Raw genomic sequence first — 12,316 nt, 5'->3', positions numbered from 1 at the left:
CAATCTCGGAATAAATACAACTAAAATGAGAATAAGAGCCAGGTTTCAGGGAAATACGTCCAATTTATATTATGTGTTGCTCTGAAGTGAAGCACATTGGCTGGAATTTTCAAGCACCTGCAAGAAACATGTTAAGTAAGCTTTATTGTACTTATTGTCTAATCTATTTCCTTCATTGTCTGAAAATCCAGCAGGAGAACACTGATATAAATTTTATAAATAGCAGCTCCTTTGCCACATATACTCACACTGCTCTCAAATACTTCTCAAATACTTCTCAAATACTGTTTTCAAAAAAAACATTCTTGTCAACTCACCAGGTGGGGGTCTGAAAGTATTAAGACTGCTTAAGAGACTAAGCAATGTCTATGCTTCAGCTTGCTGCCAGCTCGTGTGTTTAATGCATAAAAAATAGCTAGCATCATTATTTAAGTGCAACATAAAAAATGGATGAACAGCCTCTATCGTCACCTCAGCATGGTGCTTCATGGCTGCCTGAAGGTACCATATAATCTTTTGGATAGTTTAATTGTTTCTTTCTTCGTAGTTCAAAGGAGAAAAGTGGTTATTAACCCTGATGTTCTCACAACATTTTCAGAGTAGAACTTCACTGAATAATAAGTGCCACTTAGATTACTAAGGATAGGATTTAAGGTTTATACAACACTTGCTGTTGGAAAGTTAAACAGAAAGGAGTGTGCTGACCCTTATAATCTTAGAAGATTGTGTTTGAGGAGCATGAAATTCCTCCATCTTGAACAAGCTGAAATCTCAAATCCCAAACTGCTTACTGCTAAACAAAAAGCAAATAAAAGCGGACAACGTTGCTGACAATGTATTTCTCCTTCCAGTCATCATTTCATTTCAGTATAATTATACATCTTAATTACTTTTGAAAGGTCTGATTTTCTAAACAGCATTGTTTTTAATTAGCAGGGGGATAAGGAATAAGCAGAAGTAACTGGTGGAAAATGGGTATTAGATTTCTTGAATATGTCACTTGCCCAAATGGGTAGAAACTGAAGGTTGTCACCATCTGATGTTTGTTCATTGGTCTGTGTAAAATGAAGTCCCATAGGATTTGGAGAGCACTTGCAGCACAGAAGCCAATAATATCATTGCTGACAGTCCCTATAACTACACCAAGCACTGAATAGAGACAAAAACGTAATTTACCTTCTTATCCTTAAAGATTGTATTCCTTCATGTCAGAGTTCAATCAGACTGGAGGAAGAGCCAAAGGAAATTTGTTTTATCTGGTGCCCACACTATGCTTGTTCTTTGCAACAAAGCAAACATTTCAGCTTCTAGAGACAGCAAATCAAGCAATGCATACAAACATAATCCCTTCCAAATAAAATTGAAATCCAACTTAGATAACACCAACAGATACAAAAAAACGCACTTATAATGGAATGATAACAAGCTTTAGGCATTGACAAAAGTAGAAGTGAAGCAAAAGACAATACTTCCATGATACCCTTCTTTGTTGCACCTTTAGCTGTACTAGAACTATAGCCACAGTGAAATTAATCCATGCATGAAATTTTTCCACACCACAAATCTCAAAGCGGAGATAGCTTTTCAGGGACACTCACAGATCTTTCTCTAACTTTTATTTCTGGTTGCCTAAACATTTTCTGATGAGTGTAGACTCTTTCATAGTGAATTAAGCTGATGATAATATGCTTTGTGAGAAAAACACTACATGACTGCAAGAAAAGTCATTCACTGGCCAGGAACAGGCTGGCAAGGTTACCATGTGGTGGATAAATGGATTAGATGACATGTTTAATTATGCAGATTTTGTGGACCAGATATGCCACTTAATGGTTGCTGCAGGGAACAAGAATCAACCTACTGTGTAAAATTGTCAATGAATTTATTGGACCTGGCAGAGATCATGAATTTCATGAAGTTTAGTTTGCCAAAACACCAAGTAATTGAAGCTTAATCCTCAAAACTACAATAAAGTACTTTTTAAGTTTGTCCTGTATTTGCGAAGTTTACTGAAAGTAAGAACAGATACACTGCCTGATTATTGACATGGTATATTTCTTATTCTAGGTTCTATCCTTAGGAGCTGATGTTCTACCAGAATATAAACTCCAGACACCTCGCATCAACAAGTTTACTATATTGCACTATAGTCCTTTCAAAGCCGTCTGGGACTGGCTCATTTTGTTGCTGGTAATATACACCGCCATATTCACCCCTTACTCTGCTGCCTTCCTTCTGAATGATAGTGAGGAACGGAAGAGGAGAGAGTGTGGATATTCTTGCAGCCCACTGAATGTTGTAGACTTAATTGTGGATATTATGTTTATCATTGACATTCTAATAAACTTCAGAACAACATATGTAAACCAGAATGAAGAAGTGGTAAGTGATCCAGCAAAAATAGCAATTCACTACTTCAAAGGCTGGTTCCTAATTGACATGGTTGCTGCAATACCTTTTGACCTGCTGATTTTTGGCTCTGGATCTGAAGAGGTAAGCTTATATGAATAAGAAATCTTAAATCTTAAATTTTTTCTTTACTACAATAATCTGTGTATCTTAATATATTTTTTGCTTGTCAGTTAATAGGCTGTTTAGTAGTTCCCCCGATCTTTTAAAGTTAGACTAAAATTAAATCTTCCTTAGTAGAATAATGTAGAATATTGGCTTTCATTGACAGGACAACAAGTTCAATGATTCAGCTAGTATTTTTAAACTATACCGTATTTGATACTATCTTTACGAACAATGCAATAAATATATCATGTATGAAGGATTTGTTCAAATGCTTTTGTTTAAGAACTGCTCCTTTGGTTTGCTGCTTGCTTTGTAAAAACTGCTCATAATGCGTATAAGTGTTTTGTCAACATTATATAAATTTGATCTGTTCAAAATCTTTAGATCAGATGTTTACTCAGTGTAAAACATATTATTTCTGGTGTAAACTGTACCAGTTAACAAAAAGATTTGGCTGTTGTCTATTTTACTAAGAATATGGACTACCAAAAGAAAGAAAAAATTATTATATGGGGTTAACCTTGCCAGACATGACCAATGTCCTCACCCTATCTGCACAATAGGTTAAAAAAGCATTCAATATATGCATCTAAAAATTGCCCAGAGGTGTATAAAACATACACTGTGTTCTGGATGCCTGACCCAGTTCTGCCTCCTGCCAAAGACTGTTATTTAATTTAAGAAGGTCTAAAGTTGTAACTTTTTTTGATGAAAAGTGAACTGACAAGTAGAGGATTGGTGTTTTTTGTGATGATAGAATACAGCAATTGTTTTTACAAAAGCAGCAAAACAAGGAAAATATGATCCATTCACTTTTAAAAGGACACAAATCCATTTCATAAAATTACCATTTTGCACATGTTGACATAAGGGAAATAGACACTTTGGTCGACCATATATGCATATCATTAATTGAGAAGAGAAAGGTGAAAACTGCAAGTTAATCAGCAATCTTTAGCATGAAAATTTACTGATCTGACTGTATGCCTCCATATCACAATAAAGAGAATTCAAAAATGTTTTCATTTTAAAATTAGTACTTTCTTATTAAAGTCATTTGCTGTGACAGTAAAAATTTTTATGTCCACTCCAAAAGCCCAGTCTGAATTCTCAGCATACCCTAGCTATCCTCACAAATTACATGTAAACTTATTAATGCCTTTAAGGCTCAGTATAAAACAACTGGCACATACCTACATGTACCTTAACAGTCTTGTGAGCATATTCCGTCTTAAAAATTTCATAAGTAGGATGAATATCAGTCATGATTTTCTTAAACTCATTTTCTTAAATTTTGTATAATGAAAACTGTACTTCTGAAAAATCATTATAATAATGTGGTCTAATTCAACAGTCATAGAAATCAATGGTAAAGTTCTTAAACAATAGTGAAGTTCCTACTAATTTTAACATGAGCGTACACACTCAAGGTAAATGAGGAATCTGGAGAAATATGTAGGTAATAGCATGCAGTAGAAAAAACTTTTTTTAAAGGAATGCAATAAGAAGAGAGAGAGTAACATAAAGGACAGAGGGAACATGTTAATAATTCTCTTACTAAAAGAGAACTTTTCTATTCAGAAGGTGACTAAAAAGCTCAGAGATTCAAGAGGAACTTTGCTCACCTTTTGCATTCATTATCTGTGGTAGGTCTCAGTCTTTCTGCAGATTTTTTTCTGTGGTTTTGATAGCACAGACACATGATTCCCCTTCAGATGTGGTCTGCATCCCTTCCTGATCACTGAGTACTCATCACTGCCAAAAATTATTTTCAGTGATTGGAAATGTTGAACATCAAGGATTACAACAGCGACCAATTCCAAAGTTCATTGAAGGAGTGCTCTTTGGATTTAGCGCTGAACATCATTCTTCCACACCTTCCCTGTTACAGATATCCTTAAGAGTAAAGTGCCAGGTGCTAAAGTGATGTTAAAGGCGTAACTTTAACATAAGATAACATTAGAGATTACTAGCAAATAAGTGAATTCTGGAAGGTGAGTATACAAATACAAAAATGTGGAACCTGGAACAGAAATTATTGGACCATGTAACAACTTTTTCAGTATGGCAGACATAAGTAAATTTTTTCTTCCCTTGAAACCTAGTAATTGAACAGTTTCACTATCTGGAAAAACTAGTTTGTTTATCTAAGCAGCAATGAAACTATACAGATTATGACCAGTTGATCATGCCATCATGACTTCTCTCTCCCATTTGTGGTATTGAATACGTCAGTCACTTTTTCTAAGCTGCTATTTACTGCAGTTTTGCTTCCTACATTACTAACTATAATATTTCCCCAATGATCCCTTTTTGATAGTTTAACAAGAAGCAGCAAATGTAAAACTGTTAGAATGGAGCATTTTTCATTTAATAGAATTTTTTTCAGTCATAAGGGTTATCTTTTCTATGAAATAGCTCTTTTTTGTTATCTAGAGATTCTTCAAATAAGATCCCCTACGAACAATTGTATTGAACAGTCTTTTTGTTAAACAACATAAGCTCCAAAGAGAGCTCCGTGTGTGCTCACCCAGCTTTAAAACACCTTGATATCAAACTGAGTCTAGAAAGGGCAGGAGAGAATAATCCATATACCACATGCGGCACTATTTGAATGCTTCCATTTGAGCCATACTTTGTCAACCACAGGAAAGCAACAGAGTAATACAGTTAACTTTCCAATTTCTAAAATAGGGAACTAATGTAATTTTAAATTATTTCTTTCTGTTTAAGCAGACTCAACACAAAATTATTATGTCTGGTAGTAAACCATTCTCTCTTTTTTGTGTATTTGAAATGTTGAGTGACATCCCTGTTACTTGGGAAGATAAAAATAATGAGTAGATGGACTTTTTTCATTTTATACTTTTGCTAGTTTATTTTTAATCATTCTGCTCAGCTGAGGAGTCTGGGTTGGATTTTAAACAAATAATAGTTGCAATGGCACAGCTCCTTAAAGCACACACATAGATGATGTGCATGTACAAGTGGAATGCTGCTTAAGATTACTAGGTATTTTTAGATATATACATTTAAAAGAATGTGCTGCTTAATGTATTGATCAGCTTTTCACTTCAAAGACTGGTACACTGTAGAGAAAAATCTGGATGGATATATAGATAACCAGAGTTTCTTCCCTTTCATCCAGAACCTGCTGCAATAAAACATACAGACAAATGATGGTAACGGCTTCAGCAATAAAATTTTCATATTTATAGTTTTATTAAATTGCAGCCAGATAGAACATTCAACTGAAATATGCAGAAAACCATGAAGGCTTTTCCTTTTGCAAATGTAAATAAAAATAAATACATCATGATGTTTATACCCAGCAGACTCACAAAATGTAAGAGTGAATGTGTCTTCTATTCGTAGCAATAAATCAAGAAAATACATGGGGTTTGGCTAAAATGCAGACGTAAAAATCAAAGTACTCTTGTTCTTCTCTTGGTTTTGACATCTTCACTTCACTCCATTACACAGTGTATCTGTTAAAGCAAACTGAAAAGAAGAATCCCACATTTCTAGAATAAGAAATTGAACCTTATAGTCCTGACTGCACCTCCACTGATAGAATCAGTACTTTACCCCCTTCCAAATGAAAATATATTTGAAAATCAAGCTCAGAAAACATCTGAGGAAGAGAGTAATGTAGTTTCCTGTTTAGCGGGTTTCCGTTCAGGTTTTCCTGTTTCAAGTTAGCAATTTACATGGAAACCTATTCCAATTAATTACAAGTATCTTGAGCAGAAGACTGCATAGCTGTTCATACAGGCAGTCTGCCTTTGCATTAGCAGCTGTACGGACTCAGTACAGTGCAGGATGATGCAGCATTAGGGTAGAGTCTCTGGAAATTATTTAAGTGGCTGGCTAATGTCAGAGAACTATTTAGTATCAGCTTTTTCTTCCCTTGATTGTTTTTCAAGATGAAGCAAACAGGAACCCCAGCACTGCTTGAGCAGGCAGTTATTTGCAGATCATTTTGGCAGTCCTTTACCAATGACAGTTGAAGTACCAGTTCCCTGCTGTAAATAAGAAGTTTTGGTTAGTTGTAATATTTTTGTTTAATTGCTGTTTGTACTAATATTTTCAGTATCATGATGCATACAGCATAAAGATCTTCAGTGTCACAGTGCTCAGAAGATGCTATTAAGGTAATGGAGCATAGACCGAAAGGCCTGGCATATATTAGAGATCATTCCAAGAGAGAGAAAAGAGTTAACTATGCTTTATGCTATAGTATTCATATCTAATAAATTTATTTACAGGCTGCAGAAAAGGTAGAAGGTTGATGGTGGTTTTGACATAAAATGTAGGCAACAGGAAATTATTGAGAAATTGAGGACCTTACGATACCAGGAAGCTAGATTAGGACTAGCACATTAAATACTGTGTAAGCAAGTGCACATTAATGCACATTGGAAGAGGCAATTTGAGCTACTCATACATTTTAGTGGGTTATTGGGTTTAAAAAAAGAAACAAATAAGAGATGACATTATAGATTGATGATAATGGTTGTTATGAAGAAAAAAAAAAAAAAAACACAAAAATCTAAAGGAAATCTAAGGATTTGGCCATCGAGAAAGTCATGAGTCATAAATGGCTTTTTTGCCCAGGCAGCATACCATTTATGTAGATGATGCATAATGCAATACATAATGCAAATGCAATTAGGTGATGCCAGCTCCCTCTTCCAGTCTGATATAGTAATTTCTGAACAAAACCCTCTGCAATCAGATAGACTGATGCCCTCTTCTTTCAAATCATTACATGCTGTAATCAATTGCTGGCCATCAAAATAGCACCCCCTGCTGTGGTCATTTCAGCATGAGGGACTGAGAAATTGAGGATTTAAACTGTTAAAAAAGAAGACTAATCAGAGTTAAGGATACTCCCTTGTAATATGTAAGGATTTTGTAAAATAAATTCAGTGACCTATACTTAGATTTTCTAAGTGGTATCCATAAACACCTGGTTTTAGAAGGTCATTTTTTCCCCCAGATAAAATAGTTGATAAACCTTTCTCAAGCTTCTTATGAGCAGAATTGAATAATTATTCCAAAACAGCTAAAGATGTTTTTTATGTGATTACTTAGCTCATGGAGAAACATGCAGGCATGCAAGAACCACTGTAGGCATGATGTATTATTTATGTTTTGTGTTATTACTAAAGTCAAAACAGAAAAAAAATACACTTTTATCCAGGTCTCCCTCCTGTACTATAGCTATAAAAAATCAAAAGGCTTTTTAAAAGCCAAATAGCACAATAACAAAGCAAGGCAAAAATATCAAAATTATGTTGGTTATACTGGTTAACAAAATGTTAGACTGGCAGATTGGAATATACAAATAGTGCAGTGGAGAAATCTAAGATGATCTTTTTTACTTTTTCTCTATAATTTTGTTTATTTTTAATGAAAAGGTAAATTTGAGGAAGTAGAACGTCTGTTTTGGCAGAATATATTTAAAATGGGTATTACCTTAAGACCTTTATCTTTTTAATAAATCTTACGAATTAAATAAGACTTTTTCAATGTCTTGTAGGTATTTTCGATTCTGAAAGTACTTCAATATGTGCTATGGTCCTAATGAATTCCAGTTTAGGCAAACAGTTAAGTGCATTACATAAACGAATGCTGTTTGCACTGAATATATTAGTGATAGTAGGGGAAAATGATCCTGTACCCATCTTGCACCAATCCAGATTCATAGTTTCAGTAGTTATGAGATTCCTATGTGCTTCTGGCTCACAGTAACTATTGCTACTGGAAAGAAAAAAAAAATCGTGATGTGGGTATCCATCAACTCTTGAATTGTAGTCCAGCTGATAAAGCTAGGTATGACAAAAACAGAGCAGCAAGCAATTCAGAGAAAAGAGTAGCATCTATCAGATTGCTACTTGCAATTAATTGTTGGCACTGGATGGGGTAAGGTGGGTAATTCACAGAGTAGGACCTCTGCCTCCTTAAGTGCTGTGCTGAGCAAAGTATTCCAGCACACCGAGGAAATTACATTGCATGAGGCATAGTTCTGACACCAAGTACTTCTGTCCCTGTCCAAGTGACACATGGGAGGTGGACTGTTACTGTGTGAAAGCTACATCTACACTAAGAAGTGGACATCATGTAAAGGCACCAAAAACCTATGGATCATGGTTTCCACCTCTACTGCCAGCTGTAGTTTAGTGTCAAAGCCTCTCCACTTTGTTAAAGAAAATTCAAACTCAGGATGAGTTTTTTGATGGTTTAAAGCATATCTAGTCTCACTTATGTTGATTTTACCCTGAAGAGATGGAGTTTGCTTGTATTATACACCTCCAGCATACTCCAGATCTCACACTGATGCAGTACCTAAGCATGAGATTGACCCTGAGGATGAGTAATATTAGCAAGTCTTATCTTAACATGGGGTGTAACACTGTTGACTTATTTTGGATTCACAATCTATCTTCTGGTCTATTTAAGGGGCACTGTAAGAATATGTTGCCTCCTGCATGGTGTAGAGATATGACTACATCTGTAATAGAACGGTTCCAACACCCCACTAGGAACAAATATTAACTTTTCTTAAGATTGCTCATTTCCTTAAGAGATCATAAATATTTAAGCCTGATCTACCTTACAAAAAATGTACTTAATGGCAATAGTCAAATGCTGAAGCTCAGCCTAGGCATAGCTTTTTGAAAGATATGGTCTTTCAGACTGCTGAGTTCATAATCAATGAAACAGCCTTATTTATGTGGCAATGAGAAATTCACCCTGAGATTATTCTCTGTGATGTTAAGTTGAACCAAGGAGTGTTACCCAGTGTTACCCTACGTTATTCTCTTGCTCATTTACTCAGAAAATAGGAACAACATATCAAGCTGTCCACTGCCAAATGCAACCAAAAAAAGCCTCTTTTTTTGTTCCAAGGGTTTTGGGACTTTACTCAGAAACATAGTAAAAGGAAGGATTTAATAAAACGTAAAAACTAGTCTAGTACTGTTGCATAAAGCTTTAATGTGACACATACTAGCATCAGAGTGGTTTGTAAGGCTTGTAAAACTTTTCCAGTTAAGTGTTATGTAATATATATGCATGTTAAAAAAAGGAAGAAAAAACTTATTAAAAGTTATTCAGTCTTGACATTTACTGAATACTTTAATATATTTTCAGACTTAATGGAGGGAAAAAGGTAGCTGAGTTCTTTTTGGAATCGAGTAGTTACTATTTTACAATGTTGTCAATCTCTTTTACAAGTAATTAACAACTATGAAAATTATTTACTGATTGAAAGTTATAGATTTACATTAATAAACGTTAGATTTCTTTAAAAATATCAGAGCCTCAAAGAGGCATAATAAAGCTTGGAATGTATGCCAAGCTTATAATTGACCCACATGGTTCTTTTTAATGGTATAATACTTATATTAGTGGCTTCTACCACTATACCTACAAGCTTCAGGATCAAAGATGCAAAAAGAAGATTAATCTGAAGTATGGCAACAGTTACTTTTCTATGATTTTTCTATTCATAATGGTTCACCTTCTTCTACCGGTATACATTGTTCTCTGACCATTACAAACAGGAAGAATATTTGCAGAATAAGATACTTACTCTTTGGGATACTTCTGCCCTATTCCTTCTCTCTTCTAGAACATGAGTGCCAGAGCATTGCAATGAGTGTCTAAGTTAGGATCAGCTTTGTTCAAACATCACAAATACTTATTACCTAAAAGGTCAATCATACAATTATGAGTAGTTCCAATAACGTACAGACTTTAGCATGCCAAAACATCATGAATCTAATGGATTGCTTAAGTCCATTAGGGTGGATTGAAGAGTCCAGATCAAAAATCATATTCAAAATGAAACAGTATTCAGCAGGTGATGACAACTTCAATACATGTGAAGTTAAAATGTGCATTTCTTATTGTTTTCTTCACTGTTTTTATAACAAATTTGATAGTTTAAAGAAAATGAAATTACAATTACATTGAAATGGGTTAATCTACCGGTTTTGTTGATTCTGCAAAATAATGGAATTTGCATGGGTTTATTCATGCTGACTATTCATGAGACTACATTTGCTAACAGAGAAAATAAATTTCTATTTATATCTTATTTTTACAGACAACAACATTAATAGGTCTTCTGAAGACAGCTAGACTGCTGCGTTTGGTGAGGGTAGCACGGAAATTGGACAGATATTCAGAATATGGTGCTGCAGTTCTGATGCTCCTTATGTGCATATTTGCACTAATTGCACACTGGCTTGCTTGCATCTGGTATGCCATTGGAAATGTAGAAAGACCTTACTTGGCTCACAAGATTGGCTGGCTGGATTCTTTAGGAGAACAATTAGGAAAGCATTACAATAAGAGTGATGCAAGCTCCGGACCATCCATCAAGGACAAATATGTTACAGCACTTTATTTTACCTTCAGCAGTCTGACAAGTGTAGGATTTGGAAATGTGTCTCCAAACACCAACTCAGAGAAAATCTTTTCCATCTGTGTCATGTTGATTGGCTGTAAGTAGTTCTATCTTATTAATTATTTTTTTTCTTAGTGTTTGAGCAAATGACTTAACAGTCTAAGCTAATAAGATTATAAGAATGCAGCTGGAAGGGCAAATTCCCAGGGAAAGCAATGTTAATATGTGAAAATATGTTGTGACTCATGCAGTGTCAGGAAGTAGTCAAGTTGCTTGACTATTCAAAATCTGTTATGCAAACTGTCAGAAGTTTTGTGTTGTGTATCAGTGTCTGTAAGTAAATCCTGTATAGGGTAGCAAACTGAGTTTTGAGCGGATTTAGGAAACTATAACCAATCATTTTTGGACAATCATAATTATATTTTATTTGTTGATTTAAACCCTGAATCTATAAATGTATGCATACCTTCTTAACTCTGCCCTTTGTTCTTAACTTGTACTTAACCTTAGTTCCTAGTTTTAGTTCTACCAAAGTCCATAAAATGAGATGAACCTAACTTACAACACTAAATTCAGGACTACAGATGTCCAAAGATAAATATTACCAACTTGATTACAACTTAATATTTAAGCCTCATCTGTTAACTGAGTTGGTACTGATACTATCAAATCAAGAAAAAGCTTCAGGTAAATCAATTCCATATCTCTGAAAACGTTTCTAGTCTTATCAGAGACGTTTTACATACAAAGTAAATTATAAGAACTGTTGCATCATCTGCAAAACCCCATGATATGACTTAAGTAAGTTTTGTTTGTCTCTAATCCAGCATTAATGTATGCTAGTATTTTTGGAAATGTATCTGCAATAATCCAAAGACTCTACTCGGGAACTGCACGGTATCACATGCAGATGCTGAGAGTAAAGGAGTTTATACGCTTTCATCAAATCCCCAACCCACTGCGGCAGCGACTTGAGGAATACTTCCAGCATGCGTGGACATACACCAATGGCATTGACATGAACATGGTATGTTGTTCTGATTTTCAGGCGCGGATGCTGAGGAATACATAAATGCATAAGAATTTAGATAGAGATTGTAAGTCTTCATTACTTATAAGCTGTAAAAGTACAAGCTTAAGAAGGTGGCTATACAGCAATTATTGAAAACCAAGACATTACAAGTTTGGCATCCAAACATTTAACTGCCCAGATTATTACAAACTATATCAGGAATCTGAACTCTCACTGTGCCTATGAAAGGAAAGTTTGAGAACTGCTGTTGACTATTATAAGCTTAAGACAAGAAAAAAAAATCATAGGTTTCTTATTTCAGATGTAACTGTTCTAGAATTTTGTTTGTTCTTTGGCCTGATTTTCCA

The 12,316-nt window shown here is 34.8% G+C and overlaps 1 protein-coding gene across 1 annotated transcript in view; it reads left to right on the top strand.

Moving 5' to 3' along the window:
- The window catches only part of KCNH7 (potassium voltage-gated channel subfamily H member 7), a gene marked incomplete at its 3' end in the record, with an annotated part of 239,809 nt that overhangs the window by 187,627 nt on the left and 39,866 nt on the right, over positions 1 to 12,316 (top strand). Inside the window, exons 7-9 of the mRNA XM_082001369.1 lie at positions 2,068 to 2,493; positions 10,634 to 11,033; positions 11,764 to 11,963. Coding sequence (XP_081857495.1) covers positions 2,068 to 2,493; positions 10,634 to 11,033; positions 11,764 to 11,963 — 1,026 coding nt within the window. The remainder of the gene's footprint in view (positions 1 to 2,067; positions 2,494 to 10,633; positions 11,034 to 11,763; positions 11,964 to 12,316) is intronic.

Source organism: Phaethon aethereus, assembly GCF_964289735.1.
Source record: "Phaethon aethereus genome assembly, chromosome: 6".
Taxonomy (NCBI): domain Eukaryota; kingdom Metazoa; phylum Chordata; class Aves; order Phaethontiformes; family Phaethontidae; genus Phaethon; species Phaethon aethereus.
The sequence above is the reverse complement of the archived record's forward strand: the minus strand, read 5'-3'. Positions and strand labels throughout refer to the sequence as shown.